This window comes from Macaca fascicularis, chromosome 6, assembly GCF_037993035.2.
Source record: "Macaca fascicularis isolate 582-1 chromosome 6, T2T-MFA8v1.1".
Lineage (NCBI taxonomy): Eukaryota > Metazoa > Chordata > Mammalia > Primates > Cercopithecidae > Macaca > Macaca fascicularis.
The window spans coordinates 1,161,693-1,187,534 of record NC_088380.1 but is presented as its reverse complement, the minus strand read 5'-3'; the positions used below and the strand labels follow the sequence as shown (position 1 = coordinate 1,187,534).

The 25,842-nt window shown below is 43.1% G+C and overlaps 1 protein-coding gene across 11 annotated transcripts in view; it reads left to right on the top strand.

Annotated features, from left to right (window-relative positions):
- Positions 1 to 25,842, top strand: part of ZDHHC11 (zDHHC palmitoyltransferase 11) — a 125,488-nt gene that overhangs the window by 34,776 nt on the left and 64,870 nt on the right. For 9 of the 11 annotated variants that reach the window (XM_065546037.2, XM_065546043.2, XM_073993049.1 and 6 more), the window contains 4 exons: positions 3,227 to 3,314; positions 4,783 to 4,817; positions 16,663 to 16,750; positions 19,909 to 19,943. In XM_065546037.2, coding sequence (XP_065402109.1) covers positions 3,227 to 3,314; positions 4,783 to 4,817; positions 16,663 to 16,750; positions 19,909 to 19,943 — 246 coding nt within the window. The remainder of the gene's footprint in view (positions 1 to 3,226; positions 3,315 to 4,782; positions 4,818 to 16,662; positions 16,751 to 19,908; positions 19,944 to 25,842) is intronic. The other 2 variants (XM_065546044.2, XM_073993051.1) reach the window with 2 other exon arrangements.

Genomic DNA, 25,842 nt, shown 5'->3' with positions numbered 1-25,842 from the left:
GTTTGTCTTTTCAGAAAACCAGCTTTTTAATTTTCTTTTGCAGTTTTTGTGTTTGTTTGAATTTCATTTAGTTCTGCTCTGATGTTTGTTATTACTTTTCTTCTGCTGGGTTTGGGTTTGCTTTGTTCTTGTTTCTCTGGTTACTTCAGGTGTGACCTTAGATTATCTATTTGTGCTCTTTCAGTGTTTTTGATATGGCCATGTAGTGCTGTGAACATTCCTTTTAGCATCACTTTTACTGTGTCCTAGAGGTTTTGATAAGTTGTGTCACGGTTATCATTCAGTTTGAAGAATTTTTAAATTTCCCTCTTGATTTCATTGTCAACTCAAAGATCATTCAGAAGCAGTTATTTAATTTCTACATATTTGTGTAATTTTGCAGGTTCCTTTTGGAGTTAATTACCAATTTTATTCCCCTGTGGTCTGAAAAGATACTTGATGTAATTTTGATAACTTATATTCATTGAAACTTGTTTTGTGGCCTATCATATGATGTGTCTTGGAGAATGTTCCATGTACTGATTAAAAGAATGTACATTCTGCAGTTGTTGATAGAACGTTCTGTAAATACCTGTCAAGTCCTTTTGTTCTAGGGTATAGTTTAAGTTCATTGTTTCTTTGTTGACTTTCTGTCTTGATAACCTGTCTAGTGCTATCAGTGGAGTATTGAGTCCATCACTGTAATTGTGTTTTCATCTGTCTCATTTCTTACATCCAGTAATAATTGTTTTATAAATTTGGGAGGTCCCTCATTAGGTGCATATATGTTTAGGATTGTGATATTTTCCTTTTGGAGGGATTCTTTTGTCATTGTATAATGTTGCTCTTTGTCTTTTTTAACTGTTGTGGCTTTAAAGTCTGTTGAGTCTGGTATCAGAATAGTTCCTCCTGCCTGCTGTTGGTTTCCATTTGTTTGGCATCTTTTAGCCACCCCTTCACCTTAAGTTTATTTCAGTCCTTATACATTAGGTGCATCCCTTGAAGACAGCAGATACTTGGTTGGTGGATTTTTCTCAATTCTTCCACTCTGTATTTTTCAGTTGGTGCTTTTAGGCCATTTAAATTCAATGTTAGTATTTTGATGTGAGGTACTGTTTTATTGATCATGCTAGTTGTTGCCTGAATACCTTGGTTTCTTTCTTTGCATTACTGTTTTCTCAGTCCTGTGGGAGGTTCTATTTTGGTGTATTTTGAGGTTTTAAGATTTGGAACTCCTTTTAGCATTTCTTGTAGGACTGACTTGGTAGTGGCTAGTTCTGTCAGCATGTGTTTTTCTGAAACAGACATTGTCTCGACTTCATTTAGGAAAGTTAGTTTTGCTGAATACAAAATTATTGGCTGTTAATTATTTTGTTTGAAGAGGCTAGAGATAGGACCCCAGTCCCTTCTAGTGTGCAGAGTTTCTGCTGAGAAATCTGCTGCTAATATGACAGGTTTTCCTTTAGAGGTTACCTGATGCTTTTGCATCACAGCTCTTACGATTCTTTCATTTGTCTTGACTTTAGATAACCTGATGACTATGTGCCTCAGTGATGATCTTTTTGCAATGAATTTCCCAGGCATTCTTTGAGCTTCTTGTCTTTGGACGTCTAGAACTCGTGCAAGGCCAGGGAAGGTTTCCTTGATTATTTCCTGAAATAAGTTTGCAAACTTCTAGATTTCTCTTCTTCCTCAGGAACACTAACTATTTTTAGGTTTGGCTATTTAACATAATCCCTAAGTTTTTGGAGGCTTTGTCTTTTTTAAATTCTTCTTTTTTTCCCCCTTTGTCTGGCTGTGTTAATTTAAAAACCTTGTCTTTGAGTTCTGAAGTTCTTTCTTCTACTTGTTGGATCCTACTGTTGAAATTGTCCAGTGCATTTTGTATTTCTCTTTGTGTGACTTTCATTCCAGAAGTTGTGACTGTGTTTTTGTTTTGTTTTGTTTTGTTTTTTAAGATCTCTATTTCCGTGGAGCACTTTTCATCTTATCCTGTATTGATTTTTTAAATTCTTTGTGTTGGTTGTCACCTTTCTTTGGTATCTCCTTGAGTAGCTTAATAATCAACCTTCTGAATTCTTTCCAGCAATTCTGATTTCTTCTTGGTTTGGACCTATTGCTGGGGAGCTTGGGGAGCCAGTGCGGTCTTTTGAGGGTGGACTAGAACCCTGTTTCAACATATTACCAGGATCACTTGTCTGATTCCTTCCCATGTGTGTAGATTATTTCAGTGGGAAAATCTGGAACTCAAGGGCTGCTGGTCAGATTCTTTAGTCCCAGGGGTGGTCCCTGATTTGTGCACTCCCCTTTCCCCTAGAGATGGAGCTTCCTGCAACCCAGACAGCAGTGATTGCTATTGTTCTTCTGGGTCTCTCCACCCAGCAGGGCTACCAGGCTGGTGCTGGGGAATATCTGCCCAGAGGCCTGTGATGTGATCCGTCCTCAGGTCTCCCAGCTGTGGATGCCAGCACCTGCCCCGGTGGAGGCGACAGGGGACTGAAGTGGACTCTGTGGGGTCCTCAGCTGTCGATAGTTTTAATATGCAGACTTTCTCAGAGGTTGGTTATTCTAGCAGTGAAGTTGTCATGTGGACACACTCGGGACCTCTGGTTATCCAGGATGTTGCCGGAGGTGGAATAAGCTCTTGTTTTCTCCTTCCTAGTAGCAGAGTTATTCTGTCATGAGTTGCTGTTATGTTCTGAACTTGTTGGCCTCCAGCCAGGAGGTGGCACTTTCGAGAGAGCAGCAGAGTTGTCACCTGTCCTGTGGAATTTGCTGTGGCCTATGGTGTCTTCCAAAGTTTCTGTGACTTTTTCTGTTTTTTTTCTCGTGTGCTGCCGTTGTGGTTCCTGGGATGAAAGTCCACAGCATGAGTCTCCACATGCTGTTCTGTTTGTCCACGTGAGTGCTGCACATCAGCCCCGACTCCCATCTGCCATCACCCTTCAGAACCTGTCTTAGGCACTGGTGTAGGGCAGGTCTCACACGGTGGATGGAGGCACTGCTTTGCATTGTCCCAGTGGCAAAGAGTCATGGTCCTTTACACGACAAGCTCCTTACGTTTGCCACTGCGCATAACTCGGGAGAACTCTAACAACCTCCCGGGAGCTGCTGATCTCCACGTTTCTGAGACACATGCGCGCCACAGCAGTGGTGCTGACAGGACGCGCTGCAGCCTCCAGTGCCGCCCTGAGCACCCCCCTCACAAAGCTGAGATGAGTTTCTCTCCTCCTTCCTGTCCCACCAGAGCCAAGGTCAAGAGCTTTCTGCTGATTTACAAGAGCCCATGTCACTTCTGCACTTCAGTAAACCCGGACGGGGACTCGTCGGCAAAGGTAAGTTGAGCGTTCTGCAGCAGGAGGATAACGACATGCCAAACACACAGCTCAGCACCACTTGGAAAACCAACACAAAATCCATCACATACCTCATATTAAGAGGGGGAAACTTTTAACATTCCTGCAAAAATCATAGAATATCCTCAGAGTCTTGTGTTAGGCAGACTTTTCTTCGATAGATACCAAAAGCACTATTTCACAAAAAAAGGATACATTTGACTTTAAGCATTTAAAATTATTTCTTCAATTGTCACCAGTAAAGGAATGAAAACATAAGCCACAGACTGAAGTAAAATATGTGCAAGTCATACACTTTTGTACAGAATATTTAAAGAACCATGAAAACTCAGGAATACACAACAGCTCAGTTTTTAAACAGTGAAAGATTTGAACACACTCTTCACCAAGGCAAACATATCCATGAGAAACAAAGCACACAAAATGGTTATCAACATCATTTGCCACTAGGGAACCAGCAGCTAAAACCACACTAAGATACCACTGCACCCCATTAGCATAGCTGCAAGAAAACAGATTAATGATACCATCCAGGCACAAGGCTTCACACCTAAAATCCCAGAGCTTTGGGTGGCCCATGAGTCAGGAGGATCCCTTGAGGCCAGGAGTTTGAGACCAGTCTGGGCAACATAGCAAGACCCTGCCTCTAAAAAATATAGTTTTAAAAAGATGATCAATACCAAGTGTTGGTGAAGACATCGGAGAACTGGAAGTCTCGTCCATTGCTCATGGGGATGAAAGATGATGCCACGTCGGCAAGCACTATGGCAGAGCTTCAGATGCTGAGCGTATACTTATAATATGACCCAGCACTCCCACTCCCAGGTTCTTACCCAGGAGCATGGAAAACAACATGTGTGCACATGTAGCAGGTGTTTTTCTTTGCTAGAGATTCCACAGGGAGGAACTACACATGGGGTGTTGGAACAAGAAATGTATTTTCTCACATATCTGGAGGCTGGAAGTCCCAGAGCACAGTGTCTGCAGGGTTGGTTTCTCCCAAGGCCTCTCTCCTTGCCTTGTAGACGGCCACCTGTTCTCTGCATCCTCCCACAGTCTTTTCTCTGTTTTTGTCTCTGTCATAATCTCCCCTTCATAAAAGGACACCAGTCTCTCTGGATTAGGGCTCACCCTAATAGTCTCATCATCTAACATCACTTACCTCTCTCAAGACCCTATTTCCACATACAGTCACATTCTAGGTCAGTGGGTGTCAGGATGTCAACCTATGAATTTGGAGGAGTTCAGCCTCCCCCCACCCCCCAGCCATAATACAAGGATTGGGAGGAAGGGTGCTGTCCCACCAGTGAGATCCTATTCCATGATCCAGGCATCCTTGAAGTACCATTACTCAGAACTGACTAGTAATGAACATGAATTCTAAGAGTAAGCTTAACCTCAACAACGTCTTTGTTCATCCTATGCATTTTGCTTCACTTCCCCACAGGAAGCAGATGTTGTCCAGAGTCTGTCTTCACTTGGGTGAGTTTGTAAGTTTAATCGGATTATTTTATCCATCGGTAACATAGTTATACACTTGTCTTATCTCAAATTACTTAGGAAAATATGTCATCTGTTTAATGTCTTCAAATAAACTGATGACACAGTAGAAAATCAACACGTTTCACTTAACATTTATAGCCATTCATGTAGCTTATTGCACTTATCTTACTTGAAAAAATTATAGAATCCTTCATAACTAACATTTGAACTCATGACCAAAAATAAGGCCAAGCATAGTTATTTTCTAAGTCTATCTTTAAACACATGTAATGGCTGAGACTGTGTATTTTTTTAATGTTTCTAATAGTGTTTCGTTGAGACACAGGTCTTGTCATTTCACCTCTAAACATGTCCACTGATGATAGCTCTGACCCAACACTGCACAAATCCAGCCCAACTTTGTCACCCTCCAAACTACAAAAGCTGAAAGACGACCGTTATAGAGGTCATGACCCAGTTTTAAGCACACATTTTAACCACTAACCTGTTTCCATGAGGAAATGAAACTGTGTACAGCCATGACAAATACAAATCCTTCGTAGAGAACCTCAAGTCAGAATACACTTCTCCCAGAACACAGAGTAACAGGAAATCTAGTCACACATGATGGTGAGTAATTTATTAACCTTTGTTTCCTGTTCCATTTTCCTCTGCATATAATGAACACAGATTAACTTTGTATTTTAAAAGCTACTTTAGACAACATTTCCCAGGGTTTCAGGGTTTAGATATTGCACTTCTACCTTCTAACGTGAGGAACTTTTCATCTGCAGTGATATACTACAATTTAGAATGAAATGATATTGAAAGATAAAAGTCATTGACTGAAACCATCCCAGGCGTGCACGCCCACCCCACACACATACACACACATTCACACACACACATTCCTACACAGACACACTCACAAACATATACACACACTCATACACATGCACTCACGCACACACACACACAGTGGCACAGCATCCTTCCTGCCCTCACATCACGTCCTGGTCCTGACCCTACCTGCTGTACTCCCCCATTACTGCAGGGATTCTCAGCTGGCCCCACAGGGGAAGCGCCCACCTCAGCCTGCACAGAACAGCCCCGTCCTCTACTCTGGGCACCCGGCAGGTACAGCTGTCCTGGCCCAAGACCTCTGGGGTCTCTGCCACCATCCCAGTAGGTCATGCTGCTGAGGGGAGCCAGATGGCCAAACTAGGGAGGGCCCAGTGGACATAAGCCCAAAGACAGGGACAGCATGCAGGGAGGGTGTGTGAGGGAGGCTCCTCGTGCTGGGAAGAAGGAGCACCCACACCTCATGGCTCGGAGTTCCTCTAGAGGCACCTGGGATCCCAGACTACTGAGGTCACCGCGTGGCTCCTGGGTCTCCCCCTCACAGATCAGTGCACCCAGCTGGCCTCGTCATCCCAACCCAGCTGCCCTGGGTATGGAACAGCATGTACATGGGGAAGATTTAACCCCAACTCGTTTTTACAGCTGTTCACTGCATCGCACGCTCATTGCTCCAACGTGTTGCACAGTAGTAGCAGTTCTTTAAGGAATCTCCATACTATTTTCCACAGTGGTTGTACTAGTTTCCCCTCCCACCAACAGTGTCAAAGTGTCCCCTTTTCACTACATCCATGCCAACATCTGTTATTCTTTGATTTTTTACATTATGAACATTTTTGCAGGAGTAAGATGGTATTGCATTGAGGTTTTTATTTGCATTTCCCTGATAATTAGTGATGTTGAGCATTTTTTCATGTTTGTTGGCCATTTGTATATCTTCTTTTTTTTTTTTTTTTTTGAGACGGAGTCTCACTGCGTCGCCCAGGCTGGAGTGCAGTGGCCAGATCTCGGCTCACTTCAAGCTCCGCCTCCTGGGTTCACACCATTCTCCTGCCTCAGCCTCCCGAGTAGCTGGGACTACAGGCGCCCGCCACCTCGCCCGGCTTGGTTTTTGTATTTTTTAGTAGAGACGGGGTTTCACCAGGTTAGCCAGGATGGTCTCGATCTCCTGACCTCGTGATCCGCCAGTCTCGGCCTCCCAAAGTGCTGGGATTACAGGCTTGAGCCACCGTGCCTGGCCCATTTGTATATCTTCTTTCGAGAATTGTCTATTTGTGTCCTTTGCCCACTTTCTGATGGGAATTTTTTTTTTTTTTTTAAATAGAGTCTCACTCTGTTGTGTAGGCTGAAGTGCTGTGGTGTGATCATGATACACTGAAGCCTCTGCCTCTTGAGTTCAAGCAATTCTCCTGCCTCAGCCTCCTGAGTAGCTGGGATAACAGGCGCCCACCACCACATCTATTTTGTATTTTTAGTAGAGACTGGATTTCACCATGTTGGCCAGGCTGGCCTCGTACTATTAATCTCAAGTGATCCACCTATCTCAGCCTCCTAGAGGACCAGGATTACAAGAGTGGCCACCACACCCTACTGGATGATTTTTTTTTTTCCGGATTTGTTTCAGTTCCTTTTTATATTCTGTATATTAGTCCTTTGTCGGATATATCGATTGTTAGCATTTTCTCCAATTCCGTGAGCTGTCTGCTTACTCTGCTGATTATTTCTTTTGCTGTGCACAAGTTTTTTAGTTTAATGAAATCCCATCAATTCATCTTTGTTTTTGTTGCATTTGGTTTTAGATTCTTGGTCATGAACTCTTTGCCTAAGCCAATGTCTAGAAGAGTTTTTGCGATGTTCTCTTGTCGATATTTTTATGGTTTTGGGTCTTAGATTTCAGTCTTTGATCCATCTTGAGTTGATTTTTGTATTAGGAAAGAGTTGAGGATCCAGCTTCATTCTTCTGCATGTGGCTTGCAAATGATCCCAGCACCATTTGTTGAATAGAGTGTCCTTTGCCCACTTGATGTTTTTGTTTGCTCTGTCGAAGCTCAGTTGGCTGTATTTGGCTTTAGTTCTGGGTTTTCTATTCCATCCAATTCGTCTACATTCCTATTTTTATATCAGTACCATGCTCTTTTGGTAACTGTAGCCTTGTAGTATAGTTCAGAATCGGGTAATGTGATGCCTCCAGATTTGTTCTTTTTCATTAGTCTTATTTGGCTATGTGTGGTCTTTATTCATTCCATAAGAATTTTATGGTTTTTTTTTTTCTTTTTTTAGTTCTGTGAAGAATGATGTTGATATTTTGATGGGAATTGCATTGAATTTGTAGATTGCTCTTGGTACTATAGTCATTTTCACAATACTGATTCTACCCAACCATGAGCATGGGATGTGTTTCTATTTATTGGTGTTGTCTATGATTTCTTTCAGCAGTGTTTTGTAGTTTTTTTCGTAGAGATCTTTCACTTCTTGCATTAGGTGTATACCTAAGTTTTATTTTTCTTTCTTTCTTGATTTTGCAGCTGTGGCAAAAGGGATTGACTTTTCCATTTGATTCTCAGTTTGGTCATTGTTGGCACATAGCAGTGTTACTGATTTGTGTGAATTGATTTTGTATCCTGAAATTTGAATTCATTTATGAGATCTAGGAGCTTTTGGATGAGTCTTTAGGGTTTTCTAGGTATATGATCATATCGTCAGAGAACAGTGACAGTTTGACCTCCTGTGTACCACTTTGGATGCTCTTTCTTTCTCATTTAAAAAAAAAATGTTTGTTTTCTTTTTTTTTTTTTTAATTTATTTATTATTATTATACTTTAAGTTGTAGGGTACATGTGCATAACGTGCAGGTTTGTTACATATGTATACTTGTGCCATGTTGGTGTGCTGCACCCATCAACTCGTCATTTACATCAGGTATAACTCCCAATGCAATCCCTCCCCCCTTCCCCCTCCCCGTGATAGGCCCCTGTGTGTGATGTTCCCCTTCCTGAGTCCAAGTGATCTCATAGTTCAGTTCCCACCTATGTTTTCTTTTTGAGATGGAGTTTCACTCTTGTTGCAAAAGATGAAGTGCAATGGCATGATATTGGCTCACTCTAACCTCCGCCTCCTGGGTTCAAGTGATTCTCCTGCCTCAGCCACTCGATTAGCTGGGATTACAGGCACCCGCCACCACGCTCGGCCAACTTTTGTATTTTTGGTAGAGGCAGGGTTCACCATGTTGGCCAGGCCAGTCTCAAACTCCAGACCTATTTCTTTCTCTTCTCTGATTACTCTGGCTAGGACTTCCAATACTGTGTTGAATAGAAGTGGTGAAAGTGGGCATCCTTGTCTTGTTCCAGTTCTCAGGGGTAGTGCCTTCAACTTTTCCTCATTCAGGATAATGTTGGCTGTAGGTTTGTCATAGAGGGCTTTTATTACCTTCAGGTATGCCCCTTCTGCGCTGATTTTGCTGAGTCTTTTAATTATAAAAGCATTCTAGATTTTGTCAGATCGTTTTCCTGCATCTATTGAAATCATCTCGGATTTTTAAAAATTCTATTTATGTGAAGTGTCACATTTATTGACTTGCATGTGTTAAACCATTCCTGCATCCCTGGTATGAGACCTGCTTGACCATGGGTATATTATCTTTTTGTTATGCTGTTTGATTTGGCTAGCTAGTAATTTGTTGAGGATTTTTGCATCCATATTCATGGGGGATATTGGTCTGTAGTTTTCTGTTTTTGTTATGTCCTTTCCCACTTTTGGTATTAGGGTGCTACTGGCTTCATGAAATGATTTGTGGAAGAATCCCTCTTTATCTTTTGGAATCGTTTCCATAAGATTGGCAGCAGTTCTTCTTTGAATGTCTGATAGAATTCAGCTGTGAATTCACCCTGAATTTGTTTCGTTCGCAATTTTTTTTTTTTTTTTTTTTTTTTTAACGGAGTCTCGCTCTGTCCCCAGGCTGGAGTGCAGTGGCCGCATCTCAGCTCACTGCAAGCTCCGCCTCCCGGGTCTACGCCATTCTCCTGCCTCAGCCTCCCGAGTAGCTGGGACTACAGGCGCCCGCCACCTCACCCGGCTAGTTTTTTTTGTATTTTTTAGTAGAGACGGGGTTTCACCGTATTAGCCAGGCTGGTCTCGATCTCCTGACCTTGTGATCCGCCCGTCTCGGCCTCCCAAAGTGCTGGGATTACAGGCTTGAGCCACCGCGCCCGGCCTCGTTCGCAATTTTTTAATTACTGTTTCAATCTCACTACTTGCTATTGATCTGCTAGGAATTTTTATTTCTTCCTGGTCTAGTCTAGGACAGTTGTATATTTCCAGGATTTTATCCATCTGCACTAGATCTGGTTTGTGTGCAAAAAGGTGTTCATAGTAGCCTTAAATGATCTTTTGTATTTCTGTGGTATCAGTTGTAATATGTCCCATTTCATTTCTAATTGAGCTTATGTGGATCTTCTCTCTTCTTTCCTTGGTGAGTTTTTCTAATGGTCTATCAATTTTGTTTTGTTTCATTTATCTTTTGGGGCTTTTTTTTTTATTGTTAGTTTGTTTTAATTTCATTTAGTTCTGCTTTGATCTTTGTTATTTCTTTTCTTCTGCTGGGTTTGGGTTTTGTTCTTGTTTCTCTGTTTACTTCAGGTGTGACCTTTAGATTGTCTGTTTGTGCTCTTTCCAACTTTTTGATGGAAGCATTTAATGCTATGAATGTTCATCTTACCATCGCTTTTGCTGTGTCCTAGAAGTGTTTTTGTTTGTGTTTTTGTTTGTTTGTTTGAGAGAGAGTCTTGCTCTGTTGCCCGGACTGGAGAGCCATGGTGCAGTCTCGGCTCACTGCCACCTCTGCCTCACAGGTTCAAGCAGTTCTCCTGCCTCAGCCTCCCGAGTAGCTGGGATTACAGGTGTGCACCACCACACCCAGCTAATTTTTGTATTTGTAGTAGAGGTGGGGTTTCATCATGTTGGCCAGGGTGATGTCAAACTCCCAAGTCATCCTCAGGTGATCCACCCACCTGGACTCCCAAAGTGCTGGTATCGCAGGCATGAGCCACGGCGCCCAGCCCTAGAGGTTTGGATATGTTGTGTCACTATTATTGTTCAATTGAAAGAATTTTTTAGTTTCCCTCTTGATTTCATTATTGACCCAAAGATCATTCAGGAGCAATTATTTAATTTCCATGTATTTGTGTGGTTTTGAGGGTTTGGGAGGTCATTTCCCACTTTATTCCACTGTGGTCTGGAAAAATACTTGAGATAATTTTTATTTTCTTAGATTCATGGAGACTTGTTTTGTGATCTGTCATACAATCTATATTGGAGAACATTCCATGTACTGATGAAAAGAGTGTATGCACTTGTTGGGCAGAATTTTCTGTAAATATCTGTCAAGTTCATTTGTTCTAGGGTATAGTTTAAGTCTGTTGTTTCTTTGTTGACTTTCTGTGTTGATGAGCTGTCTAGTGCTATCCATAGAGTATTAAGTCCCCTACTATTACTGTATTGTCATCTAATTTCTCATGTCTAGTAATAATTGTTTTATAAATTTGGGACATCACATGTTAGGTGCATATATATTTAGGATTGTGATATTTTCCTATTGAAGTAATCCTTTTATGATGATATAATGTCCCTCTTTGTCTGCCTTAGCTGTTGTTGCTTTAAAGTCAGTTTTGTCTGACATAGGAATAGTTACTGCTGCTTGCTTTTGGTTTCTATTTGCATGAAATATCTGATTCCACCCCTTTACCTCAAGTTTATGTGAGTCGTTATGTATTAGGTGAGTTCCTTGAAAACAGCAGATTCTTGGGGTACATTCTTCCCCATTCTGCTATTCTGTATCTTTTAAGTGGAGCATTTAGACCATTTATATTCAATGTTAGTATTGAAATGTGAGGTAGTGTTTTATTCATCATGGTAGTTGTGGTTTTTTTCTTTGTTCTATTGTTTAATAGGCCCTGTGAGATTTATGCTTTAAGGAGGTTCTATTTTGGTGTATTTTAGTTTTAAGATTTAGAACTCCTTTTAGCATTTCTTGTAGTACTGGCTTGGTAGTGGGTAATTCTCTCAGCATTTGTTTGTCTGAGAATGACTTTATCTCTACTTCATTTAGGAAACAGTTTTGCTGAATATAAAATTATTGGCTGTTAATTATTTTGTTTTAAGAGGCTAGAGATAGGACCCAAATACCTTGTAGTCTGTCGAGTTTCTGCTGAGAAATCTGCTGCTAATATGACAGGTTTTCCTTTATAGGTTATTTGATGTTTTGCCTCACAGCTCTTCCATTTGTTTCATATGTCTTGACGTTAGATAACCTGATGACTATGTGCCTGGGTGATGATCTTTTTGCAGTGATTTCCCAGGTGTTCTTTGAGCTTCTTGTCTTTGGATGTCTAGAACTCTAGCAAGGTCAGGGAAGGTTTCCTTGATTATTCTGTCAAATAAGTTTTCCAAACTTGTAGATTTCTCTTCTTCCTCAGGAACACTAATTATTTTTAGGTTTGGACATTTAATCTAATCACAACTTTCTTGGAGGCTTTCTTCTTAAAATTCTTTTTTTCGCCTTCTATGATTGGACTAATTACAAAGCCCTGTTTGTGAGCTCTGAAGTCTAGTTGTTCGATTCTACTGCTGAAACTTTCCAATACATTTTGTATTTGTCTTAGTGTGCCTTTCATTTCCAGACATTGTGTTTGTTTTTTCTTTGTGATCTCTATTTCTCTGGAGTATTTTTTTCATCTATAACCTGTACTGATTTTTAAATTTCTTTAAGTTGGTTTTCACCTTTCTCTGGTATCTCCTTGAATAGCTTAATAATCAACCTTCTGAATTCTTTATCCAGCAATTTGGAGATTTTCTTCTTGGTTTGGATCTCTTTCTGGAGTGCTACTGTGGTGTTTTGAGGGAGGTCTAGAACCTTGTGTTTTCTTGTTACCAGAATTAATTTTCTGATTTCTTGTCATTAGTGTAGATTATTTCAGTGGGAAAATCTGGAACTCAAGGTTTGCTGATCAGATTCTTTTGCCGCATGGATTGGTCCCTTGATTTGTGCACTGTCCCTTCCCCTAGAGATGCAGCTTCTGGAAACCAGACAGCAGTGATTGCTGTTGTTCTTCTGGGTCTCTCCCCCGAGCAGGGCTACCAGGCTGGTGCTGGGGAATATCTGCACAGAGGCCTGTGATGTGATCCGTCCTCAGGTCTCCCAGCTGTGGATGCCAGCACCTGCCCCGGTGGAGGTGACGGGGGACTGAAGTGGACTCTGTGGGGGCCCTCGGCTGTCGACAGGTTTACTGTGGTGACTTTCTCAGAGGCTGGTTATTCTAGCAGTGAAGTTGTCACGTGGACAGACTCGGGACCTCTGGTTATCCAGGATGCTGCAGGAGGTGGAATTAGCTCGTTTTCTCCTTCCAAGGAGCAGGGTTGTTCTGTCATGAGTTGCTGTTATGTCCCGAGCTGGTTGGCCTCCAGCCGGGAGGTAGCACTTTCGAGAGAGCAGCAAAACTGTCACCTGTCCTGTGGAATCGCAGCAGCCTGTGGCTTCTTTTAAGGCTCTGTGATTTGTTGTTGTTATTTTTCTGGTACGGTCCTGTGGTGGTTCCTGGGGCAAAAGTCCGCAGTGTGAGTCTCCACATGCTGTTCTCTCTGTCCTGGTGGGAGCTGCACGTCAGCACTGTCTCCCATCTGCCATCGGCCCTGCACGCTTTCACTTGCTTCCCAAAACAGTTGTGTTGTGTGGTGGAGATCAGAAGGGTAGTTCACACCCTTTCAGCAGCAAAGATGCAGTCCTGAATATTGAAACTTACTGGTTACCATCCTAAACGCCTTGGCTGAGCCGCCATCTCCTTGTTTCAGTGCTGGGCGCCACAGGCTTGGAGCTGCTTAGGCTCTGGGAGGAGGCACAGTGGAAATTGAGGTCACCGTGAGGTCGCTCCGGTGTCGCCTTGCACTGTGGCCGCCTAGCCACCTTGCTGTCTCTGGCATCATGAAGAGTGCGGGCAGGGGATCCCTGGCCCTCTTCCTTCTCCTCCTGCCCCAGGGGGGAGCAGCAGAGAGCAGAGGGGCTGGAGAGGGTGAATATATTATTCATATTTCTGTTTACTTCTTTTACGTTTTGATTTTTCAGGCCAGTTGGAATATATTGTATTCAAGGAGATAAGAGATAAGGTTATTTTATCCCAACGAGGTAACCGAGGTGACAGTGTGCTAGCAGCCCTCAATCTCAGCGCCTCCTCGGCCTCGGTGTCCACTCTGGTGGTGCTTGAGGAGCCCTTCAGCCCGCCACTGCACCGTGGGAGCCCCTCTTTGGGCTGGCTGAGGCCGGAACCTCCTCTCTTTGCTTGCGGGGAGGTGTGGAGGGAGAGGCGCCTGCCGGAACTGGGGCTGTGCTCGCGGCCCGTGTGAGTTCCCTCCGCGCGGGCTTGGCAGGCGCCACATACAGAGCGGCCCAGGCAGTGAGGGGCTTAGCACCCGGGCTAGCAGCTGCGGAGGTTGCGCCTAGTCCCCCAGCATTGCCTGTCCACCCGGCACTGCACTCAGATTCTCGCCAGGTTTAGCTGCCTCCCCCGGGGCGGTGCGGGGGCAGGGCTCAGGACCTGCAGCCTGCCATGTCTGAGCTCCCCCACCTGCGGTGGGCTCCAGCGCAGCCTGAGCCTCCCCTGGCGCGGTCCCCTACTCCGTGGCGCCCAATCTCATGGGCAGCCCAAGGGCTGAGGAGTGCAGACGCGGCTGGGGACTGGCTGGGAGCTCTGCCCGCAGCCCTGGTGCAGGATTCACGGGGTGAAGCCAACTGAGCTCCTGAACCAGATCGGGACTTGGAGAACTTGTATATCTAGCCTGAGGATTGTATGTGCACCAATCAGCAATCTGTGTCTAGCTCAGGGTTTGTAAATACACCAATCAGCACTCTGTGTCTAGCTCAAGGTTTGTACATACACCAGTTGGTACACAGTATCTAGCTAATTCTGTATCTAGCTAACTAGCACTCTGTGAGTCTGTGTCTAGCTCAAGCATTGTAAATGCACCAGTCAGCAGGCTGTCAAAACAGACCTATCAGCGCTCTGTAAAATAGACCAATCAGCTCTCTGTCAGATGGACCAATCAGCTGATGTGGGTGGGGCCAGATAAGGGAATAAAAGCAGGCTACCCAAGCCAGCTAGTGGCAACCGCTCGGGTCACCTTCTGTATTATGGAAGCTTTGTTCTTTCGCTCTTCGCAATAAATCTTGCTGCTGTTCATTCTTTGGGTCCGCGCTGCCTTTATGAGCTGTAACACTCACCGCGAAGGTCTACAGCTTCACTTCTGAAGCCAAGGAGAGACCACGAACCCACCGGGAAGAAGGAGCAACTCCAGATGCGCTGCCTTTAAGAGCTCTTAACACTCACCGCAGAGGTCTGCAGCTTCACTCCTGACAGTGAGACCTGACATGAACCCACCAGAAGGAAGAAGCTCCAGAAACATCTGAGCGTCTGAAGGAACAACTTCCGGATGCACCATCTTTAAGAACTGCAACACTCACCGCAAAGGTTCGCAGCTTCATTCTTGAAGTCAGTGAGACCAAGAACCCACCAATTCTGGACACACAACTATTGGTTTTCTCCTTGTGTATTAAATATTGCGCCTTTCCCCTTCAAATTGAAAGACCCCTTTCATGGTTCACTGTGATTCCCTAAACACAGGCCCAATCTGTGTCTGGATGCTCGTCTCTGTTTCATGGGTCTGTGTCCTGGAGCTGCACCATCTGTTTGAATTATGGAACCTTATTTAGCTACTATATTTTAATATCCTGCAGGCAAATAAGCCTCTAGAGATATTTTCATTTTTCATTTACTTTCAACGATTCTTACACATTTATTTTTCCATATGAGCTTTCAAAAGACTTTGTCTGGTTCCTAGACACATGGAATTCAGGTTGCAGTTACACTAGTTACACACTCTCCATAGGAAGGGGCCCACATCACAGCCCCCACAGAGAAGCAGCAAAGGTCCCAGAAGCCAGACTCTCCACCATGGCCAGGAAGTGGCACGCAGCCCCCCTTCCCCAGGTGTGCACCAGCCCCAGCCCTCACAGACACCAGCAGGGGCTCGGCCCAAACCTTCCTGGGCAGAAGAGACAGGGCCTGTGTCCCTGGAAAAGTCACCGTCCCGTACTCCACAGCCAGGGGACGAAGGACTTCCCTGGATCTGGACAAGGCCCTGTTGGTAGTTATCACAGCTGCAGAGAATTCATGTAGACTTTTGCTTAGTTCAGCAGTCGAGGTGTACGGCTTACTGGGAAAAGTTCATTCCCTTTCAAACGATCCATTAAGTCTTCTATGAAATTGCTTTTCTTACAAGGGTGATTGGCAAAACTACTGTGTAGATCCGAAGCACTTGGATTTCACTTTGAACTACCGTGTAACTGTGGTCTTTTAAGTAAAATATAAAAATGCTTTCTCTATGATGCATTTTGGACAAGATTAATAGAAACATAACTATAAGCAGAATGCAAACTTACTCTCTAAAACCATAATGAAAAACTAAAGTTGTGTAACGATTGCCAAATCAACGTATATACGTTGTAGAAAATGAGGGAATAGCAAAGATTCCCAGGTAAAAATGAAAGTCACCTGACCCACCTGAAGCCCCTGTGACATGTGTGATGTGGTGTTTTATAAAATTACAGTCACCTTGTAGCTCAGTGTAGCCCAACTACACTGACTGAGGACACAACCTGTCCAAGGCTCTGGTCTAGGGCGGAGCTCGCACACTGCGGGAGGCACTGCTTTACAGAATCCAAGTGGGAAGGAGTCCTGGTCCTTTACACCAGAAACTCCTTCTGCTTCCCAATGTGCAGTAACCCGGTAGCACTCACACAACTTCCCGGGAGCTGCTAGTCTCCAGGTTCTGAGACACGTGGGCCCCAGCAGTGGTGCTTACAGGACACTCTGTGGCCTCCAGTGCTGCCCTGAGCCTCCCACAAAGCTGAGATGTGTTTCTCTCCTTTTGCTTGCCCCACCAGAGTCAATGCCAGGGACTCCCTGCAGATTTACAGGCGCCCCAGTCCGTTCTCCAGTACTGTTCACCCGGAAGGGGGTTCGACGGCACAGGTAAGTTGCAGTCACCAGCACTGGAACGCGAGGACAGGGCCGTGTGCAGAATGTGTGGTCTGAGGTCCCCCAAGCTGAGGTTAAGGCAGTATTCAGATGGAAGCACTCTGTGTCCAAGGGTGCTGCTCCCATGGGAATGATGGGGGGAGCGCAGAAGAGAGATGGAGTGAGAGGCAGGAACGTTTCCCAGCTGTGGGTGAGAGACACAGACGGGTACCAAAGCGGGAGCCCCCAGCACTGGAGCACCACCGTCAGGCTGTGGTGATGGGCAGATGCCCAGGCCAGTCTCTGAAGTGCCCAGAAGACACAGCGAGGGACAGTGCTGTCATAAAGGATGGAGGGAAATTGTTAGCCATGGCAGAAGCCACGTACTGTGTTTTTAAAATAAAATGCTGAGGAAGGACTGTGTATAGGAGACAGATGGGGATAGAGATGTGTGTGTGGACACATGTGCAGGTATGTTGGGGTGTGTGTTTGTGTGGGTGTGGTTTTGTGTGTGGTGTGTGGTCACATGTATATGTGTGTGAATGGTGTGTGTGTGTTACTTGGACTCTGTGTCTGTCGTTCACAGGAAAAGACCAGCACAGTGCTGGCTTTAGGGCCACGTATTTCTGTTCCTGCTCTGGGGCTGGCTTCCACTGGTTTTATCTGTGTCACTATTTATTTTTAGAGATGGGATCTCACTCTGTCACCCAGGATGGATTGCAATGGTGGGATCAGGGCTCACTGCAGCCTCCTCCTCCCGGGCTGAAGTGTTCTTTCTATCTCAGCCTCCCGAGTAGCTGAAACTATAGGCGTGTGCCACCACACCCAGCCAATTTATTTTTTATTTCTTAAGAGATGGGGTCTCACTCTGTTCCCCACGTTGGTTTGGAACTTCTGGTCTCAAGCAAGCCTCTGGCCTCAGCCTCCCATGGCAGTGAGATTACAAGGATGAGCCACTGTGCTAGGCTGTGGGGAAATTCTTTTGAGCAGGCTTTGTGAGGCGGCCAACTTCTGGAGGTTACAGGTGACTTCCCCTTCTCTGTGGGGGCAGGGCCACCTCACCACACTTCCCCAGACTTCAGGGAACAGGCTCTTGAGACTTGGAAGTGAAAAGGGATCAGCCCAGCCTGGAGGAACAGCGACGCTGGCATCCAAGCCCTGTGCTTTGCCTGTACTTCCAGCGAAGATTTGGAGATACACTCAGTGGAAACCGATCGAGCCCCCAGCCCTCCCCCACCCAGCCCTCCCCCACGCGATCGTCCACGTGGATGCCTGCTGCCCGGGTGCAATTGTGAGTCCCTCGGTCTCTCCGCAGCGTCTCGCTGTAGATGATGATTTACAGTCACTCTCGCGTGAAGCCATGTGACGCCTGGTCTGAAGCAGAGAAGATCCGCTCAGCATGAGGTTGAATCCCAAGCCCGCATCTCTGTGGGCTACAGACAGTCCTATGGAAGAGACTCTGTTGGTTCATTGTTCACATCGGGGAGGAGAATTCCGTCTGAAAATGAGCGTGACTTCACTGGCACCCACGTCCGTGGCACAGCCCTGTGCTGCGCTCCACAGGCCTGCAGTCCATCGCCTCCCCTCGTAGTGGGCCTGCGGCTGCAGACAGCATTGTCCCAAGAAGACAGCCTGAGTAGATGAATGGAACAAACTGGAAACTCCGGAAACAAGCCCTTCTTAACATTTCTGCTGTTTGGCTTAAATGGAAGGTGCCAAGACAAGGCAATGGGGAGAAATGGAAGCATTTCTAATGAATGTGCTGCAGCAGCTTGATAACCACATGCCAGACACTCACAGCTCAGTTCCACATAGAAAGCAATGCAGAATCCATCACAGACCTCATATTAAGAGGGAATAACTTAACATTCCTACAAAAATCATAGAATGTCTTTGTGATGTTTTAGGCAAACTTTTATTTACGCCAAAAACAAATTTTCAAAAAAAAGATACATTTGACTTTAAACATTTAAAATTATTCTTTCAATTGTCACCATTAAGAGAATGAAAATATAAGCCACAGACTGAAATAAAATATTTGCAAGTCATATACTTGGATCGGGAATATTTAAAGAATCGTGAAAACTCAACAATAAGAAAACAGCTCAGTTTTTAAATGAGCAAATGAGTTGAGCATACTCTTCACCAAGGCAACCATATCCGCGAGAAATAAAGCACACAAAATAGTGCTCAACATCATTTGACAACAGGGAACCACAAAAGATAGCGCTGCACCCCTATTAGAATGGCTACAAAAACGAGTAACGATACCACCCAGGCACGGTGGTTCACACCTGAAATCCCAGAGCTTTGGGTAGCCCATGAGGCAGGAGGATGCCTTCAGGCCTGGAGATAGAGATGAGTCTGGGCAACATAGCAAGACCCTGTCTCTTAAAAAAAATAATAATTAAAAAGAAGGTGATGACTACCAAGTGTTGGTGAAGACATCGGAGAATTGGAAGTCTCATCCATTCCTCGTGGGGATGAAAGATGATGCCACATCGGCAGGCACTCTGGCAAAGCTTCAGATGCGGAGCATATATTATCATGTGACCCAGCACTCCCACTCCCAGGTTCTTACCCAAGAGCATGGAAAACAGCATGTGTGCACACGTAGCAGGTGTTTTGCTTTGCTATAGATTCCGCAAGAAGGAACCACACATGGGGTGTTGGAACAAGAAATGTATTTTCTCACATATCTGGAAGCTGGAAGTCCCAGAGCACAGTGTCTGCAGGGTTGGTTTCTCTCAAGGCCTCTCTCCTTGCCTTGTAGTAGGCCGCCTGTTCTCTGTGTCCTCCCACAGTCTTCCTCTATATGTGTGTCTGTCATAATCTCCCCTTCTTAAAAGGACACCAGTCACTCTGGATAGGGCTCACCCTAATAGCCTCATCTCACGTCAGTTACCTCTTTCAAGACCCTGTCTCCTCATACAGTCACATTCTAGGTCACTGGGAGTCAGGATGTCAACCTATGAATTTGGAGGAGGATATAGTTCAGCCCATAATACAAGGATTGGGAGGAAGGGTGCTGTGCCACCACTGAGATCCTATTCCATGATCCAGGCATCCTTGAAGTACCATTACTCTGAAATGACTAGTAATGAACTTGAATTTAAGCTCAACGTCAACAAGGTCTTTGTTCATCCTGTGAATTGTGCTTCACTTCCCCACAGGAAGCCGATGATGAACCGAGTCTATCTTCACTTGGGTAAGTTCATAAGCTTAATGGGAATGTTTTACCTATCTGTACCAGAGTCGTCTGGTTGGCCTCACAACCAGGGTTTCCAAAAGCCTCTTTGAACCAGTGTTGTGTCGTGTAGGTCATTTTATTTTAGAGGCTAAGAGTCAAAGGTCACACACATTTTCAGTCTTCACAGACTCTTTATGATGACTTTCCCAAAAGGATGGCGCAGTTCACCCTTCCTTCAACTGTGTCACTCTTTCATCCTGAGATACTAACTTTAGTTTTATTCAAATAAAATGTAATATTTCCATATGCATTTCTTTACTACCTGTAAGACAGCATTTTTTCATGTTTTGACCATTTTACAGTTTTTCTTGTGTGAATTTATGATTTGGATTATCAAACGCAACAGCTCTTTGTGTATTAGAAACCCTATGGGATCTTTCACAGTGTAGAGGTTGCGAACTTTTCTGAAGCCAAATTTGTTAACATTTCTTTTTCTCTTGCTTTAAAAAGCCCTCGTTACTCTAAGGTTGTATAAATATTCTCCAATATTCTTTGCTTATATAGTTACATATATTTTTTATTTTTTGAGATGGAGTCTCACTCTGTCGCGCAGGCTGGAGTGCAGTGGCGCGGTCTCGGATCCCTGCAAGCTCCACCTCCCGTGTTCACACCATTCTCCTGCCTCAGCCTCCCCAGTAGGTGGCACTACCAGCTACCCAGCAGCCGCCACCACACCCAGCTAATTTTTTTTTTTTGTATTTTTAGTAGAGATGGGGTTTCGCCATGTTAGTCAGGATGGTCTCCATCTCCTGACCTCGTGATCCACCCGCCTCGGCCTCCCAAAGTGCTGGGATTACAGACGTGAGCCACTGCGCCCAGCCTAGTTATATTTCTTTTCTTTCTTTTTTTCTTTTTCTTTTTTACTATATTTCAATGAAGTTTTGAGGAACAAGGTGTTTGGTTGCACGGAGATTTTCATGTTGATTTCTGAGATTTTGGTGTACCCACCACCCGAGCAGTGTGCAGTCTTTTATCCGTCACCCTCCTCCCACCATTCCCTCTGCGTCCCAAAAGCCCATTACATCATTCTTTTGTCTTTGCATCATCATAACTTAGCTCCCGCTTATAAGTGAGATAGTACAATGTTTGGTTTTTCATTCTTGGGTTAGTTCTCTTAGAATAATGGTCCGCAACTCCACCCAGGTTGTGTGAGTGCCGATATTTCATTCCTCTTTTTGGCTGAGTAGTATTCCGTGGTATGTACATATGTACAGATCACAAGAATATGTCACATTTTCTTTATCCATTGATTTGTTTTAGGCTGCTTTCATATTTTTGCAATTGCAAACTATGCTGCTGTAAACATGTGGGTGCAAGTATCTTTTTCGTAAGATAAGTTATTTTCTTCTGGGTAGGTAGCCAGTAGTGGGATTATTGGATCAAATGATAGTTCTACCGTTAGTTCTTTACAGAATCTCCATACTGTGTTTTATAGTAGTTGTACTAGTTGACGTTCCCACCAGCGGTGTAAAAGTGTTCTGTCTTCACCACATCGAAGCCAACGTCTGTTATTTCTTTATTTTTCAAATTATGGCCATTCTTCCAGGAGTAAGGTGGTATGACATTGTGGATTTTATTTGCATTTTCCTGTTAATTCGTGATGTTCAGCATTTTTTCATATGCTTGTTGGCCATTTGTATATCTTCTTTTGAGGATTGTCTCTTCATGAACTCTGCCTACTTTTTGATGGGGTGGGTTGGTTGTTTTGTTTTGTTTTGTTTTTGTCTGTCACCCAGGCTGGAGTGCCGTGGCATGTTCTTGGCTCACTGAAGCCTCCGCCTCCCGAGTTGAAGCTATTCTCCTGACTCTGGCTCACAAGTAGCTAGGATTACAGGCACCCACCAGCACGCCCAGCTAATTTTTGTATTGTTAGCAGAGGCAAGGTTTTGCCATGTTGGCCAGGCTGGTCTTGAACTCTTGACTTCAAGTGATCCGCCCACCCCAGCCTCCGAAAGGACTGGGATTACAGGCATGAGCCACCGCACCCAACTGGATGATTAGATTTTTTTTCTTGTGGATTTGAGTTTATTTTAGATTCTGGATATTAGTCCTTTGTCGGATGTATAGATTGTGAATATTTTCTTCCTTTCTATGAGTTCTATTTAGTCTGCTTATTACTTGTTTGACTGTGCAGAAGGTATTTAGGATAAAGTAAAAATAAATTAAGATAAAGTGCATCTGTTTATCTTTGTTCTTGTTGCATTCGCTTTTGAATTCTTAGTCATGAGCTATTTGCCTAAGTCAATGCCTAGAAAAGTTTTTCTGATGATATCTTGTAGATTTTTGTTTGCTTTCAGGTCTCAGATTTAAGTATTTGATCCATCCTCAGTTCATGTTTGTCAGAAGTGCAAGGTGGGGATCCAGCTTCATTCTTCCACATGTGGCTTGTGAATTATCCCAGCGCCAATGGATCGAATAGGGTGTCCTTTCCCCACTTGATGATTTTTGTTTGTTTGTTGAAGATCAATTGGCAGTAAGTATTTGGCTTTATTTTCGTGTTGTCTATTCTGTTCTATTGATCTACATGCCTATTTCTGTATTAGTACCCTGCTGTTTTGGTAACTCTAGTTTTGTAGTATAGTTTGACTTCAGGTAATGTGATGCCTCCAGATTTGTTCTTTTTGATGTAATCTTCCTTGGCTATCTGGGGTCTTTTTTGGTTCCATATGAATTTTAGGATTGTTTTTTCTAATTCTGTGGAGAATGATGATTTTATTTTGAAGGGAATTACGTTGAATTTATAGATCACTTTGGCAGTAGGGTCATTTTCACAATAGTAATTCTACCCATCCACGAGCCTGGGATGTGTTTCCATTTATTTGCATTGTCTGTATTCACTTTCGGCAGGTTTTTGTAGTTTCCTTGTCGAGATCTTTCTCTTTTTGGGTTGGGTACATTCCTAAGTTTTATTTATTTATTTATTTTTTTATTTTTCCAGCTGTTGCAAAAGGGGTTAACTTCTTCATTTGATTCTCAGCTTAGTCATTGTTGGCACATAGCAATGTTACTGATTTGTGTTCATTGATTTTGTATCCTGAAACTTTACTGAATTCATTTATCAGATTTAGGAGCTTTTTGGATGGGTCTTTAGAGTTTTCTGGGTATACGACCATATCATCATTGAACAGGACAGTTTTACTTCCTGTTTACCAATTTGGATGCTTTTTCTTTCTCTTGTCTGATTGCTCTGGCTAGGCCTTCCAGTACTGTGTCAAAGGGAAGTGGTGAAAGTGGGCATCCTTGTCTTATTCCAGTTCTGAGGGGCAATGTTTTCAACTTTTCCCCATTCAGTATAATGTTGGCTGTGGGTTTGTCATAGAGGGCTTTTATAACCTTGAGGTATGTCCCTTCTGTGCTGATTTTGGTGAGTTTCCTCTTTATAAAGGGATGGCAGATTTTGTCAAATGCTTTTTCCGCATCTATTATGATGATCTCTGATTTTTTGTTTTTATTTCTGCTTATGTGAAGTGTCCCATTTATTGACTTGCATATATTAAATCATTCCTGCATACCTGGTATGAAACCTACTTGACCATGGTGTTTTATCTTTTTGATATGCTGTTTGATTCAGTTAGCTAATATTTTGTTGAGGAATTTTGCATCTATATTCATGAGGGATATTGGTCTGTAGTTTTCTCTTTTTGCTGTGTCCTTTCCTGGTTTGGGTATTAAGGTGAAACTGGCTTCCTAGAATGATTTATGGAGGATTCCCTCTTCATCTTTTGTAATAATTTCCATGAGATTGGTACCAGTCTTTCTTTGGATGCCTGATAGACTTCAGCTGTGAATACATCCTGGATATTTTAGTTGGTAATCTTTTTATTGCTGTTTCAATCTTGCTACTTGTTATTAATCTGTTTAGAGTTTCTGTTTCTTCCTGATTTGATCTAGGTGGGTTGTATATTTCCAGGAAGTTATCCATCTCCTCTAGATTTTCTAGTTTGTGTGCATAACGGTATTCTTATTGGCCTTAAATGATCCTTTGTATTCCTGTTATATCAGTTGTACTATCTCTTATTTCATTCTAATTGAGCTTATTTGGATCTTTTTTTCTCTTTTCTTGGTTAATCTTGCTAACGTTCTATGAATTTTGTTTGTCTTTTCAGAAAACCAGCTTGTTAATTTATCTTTTGTAGTATTTTTGTTTGTTTGTTTGAATTTCATTTAGTTCAGCTCTGATATTTGTTATTACTTTTCTTCTGCTGGGTTTGAGTTTGATTTGTTCTTGTTTCTCTGGTTACTTCAGGTGTGACCTTCGATTGTTTGTGCTCTATCCGTCTTTTTGATGTGGCCTTTTAATGCTTTGAACATTCCTTTTAGCATCGCTTTTGCTGTGTCCTAGAAGTTTTGAGAAGTTGTGTCACGGTTATCATTCAGTTTGAAGAATTTTTAAATTTCCCTCTTGAGTTCATTGTCGACCCAAAGATCATTCAGAAGCAATTATTTAATTTCTACATATTTGTGTAATTTCGTGGGTTCCTTTAGGAGTTAATTACCAATTTTATTCCCCTGTGGTCTGAAAAGATACTTGATGTAATTTTGATTTTCTTAAATTCATTGAGACTTGTTTTGTGGCCTATCGTATGATGTGTCTTGGAGAATGTTCCATGTACTGATGAAAAGAATGTACATTCTGCAGTTGTTGGGTAGAATGTTCTGTAAATATCAAGTCCTTTTGTTCTAGGATATAATTTAAGTTCATTGTTTCTTTGTTGACTTTCTGTCTTGACGACCTGTCTACTGCTGTCAGTGGAGCATTGAGTCCATCACTGTAGTTGTGTTTTTATCTGTCCCATTTCTTATGTCTAGTAGTAATTGTTTTATAAATTTGGGAGGTCCCTCGTTAAGTGCATGTATATTTAGGATTGTGATATTTTCCTTTTGGAGTGATTCTTTTATCATTGTATAATATTGCTCTTTGTCTTTCTTAACTGTGTGGCTTTAAAGTCTGTTGAGTCTGGTATCAGAATAGTTCCTCCTGCCTGCTGTTAGTTTCCATTTGTTTCACATCTCTTATCCACCCCTTCACCTTAAGTTTATTTCAGTCCTTATACATTAGGTGCATCCCTTGAAGACAGCAGATACTTGGTTGGTGGATTTTTCTCCATTCTTCCACTGTGTATTTTTTAGATGATGGTTTTAGGCCATTTACATTCAATGTTAGCATTTGGATGTGAGGTACTGTTTTATTGATCGTGCTAGTTGTTGCCTGAATACCTTGGTTTTTTTCTTTGTGTTTCTGTTTTCTCAGTCCTGTGAGATTTATGCTTTAAGGAGGTTCTATTTTAGTGTATTTTGAGGTTTTATTTTAAGATTTGGAACTCCTTTTAGCGTTTCTTGTAGGACTGACTTGGTAGTGGCTAGTTCTCTCAGCATGTATTTTTCTGAAACAGACATTATCTCTACTTCATTTAGGAAACATAGTTTTGCTGAATACAAAATTATTAACTGTTAATTATTTTGTTTGAAGAGGCTAGAGATAGGACCCCAATCCCTTCTAGTGTGTAGAATTTTTGCTGAGAAATCTGCTGCTAGTATGAGAGGTTTTCCTTTAGAGGTTACCTGATATTTTGCATCACAGCTCTTATGATTCTTTCATTTGTCTTGACTTTAGATAACCTGATGACTGTGTGCCTCAGTGATGATCTTTTTGCAATGAATTTCCCAGGCATTCTTTGAGCTTCTTGTCTTTGGCTGTCTAGAAGTCTAGCAAGGCCAGGGAAGGTTTCCTTGATTACTTCCTCAAATAAGTTTTCCAAACGTGTAGATTTGTGTGCTTTGTCAGGAACACTGTTTTTAGGTTTGGCTGCTTAACATAATCCCTAAGTTCTTGGAGGCTTTGTTCTTTTTTAAAATT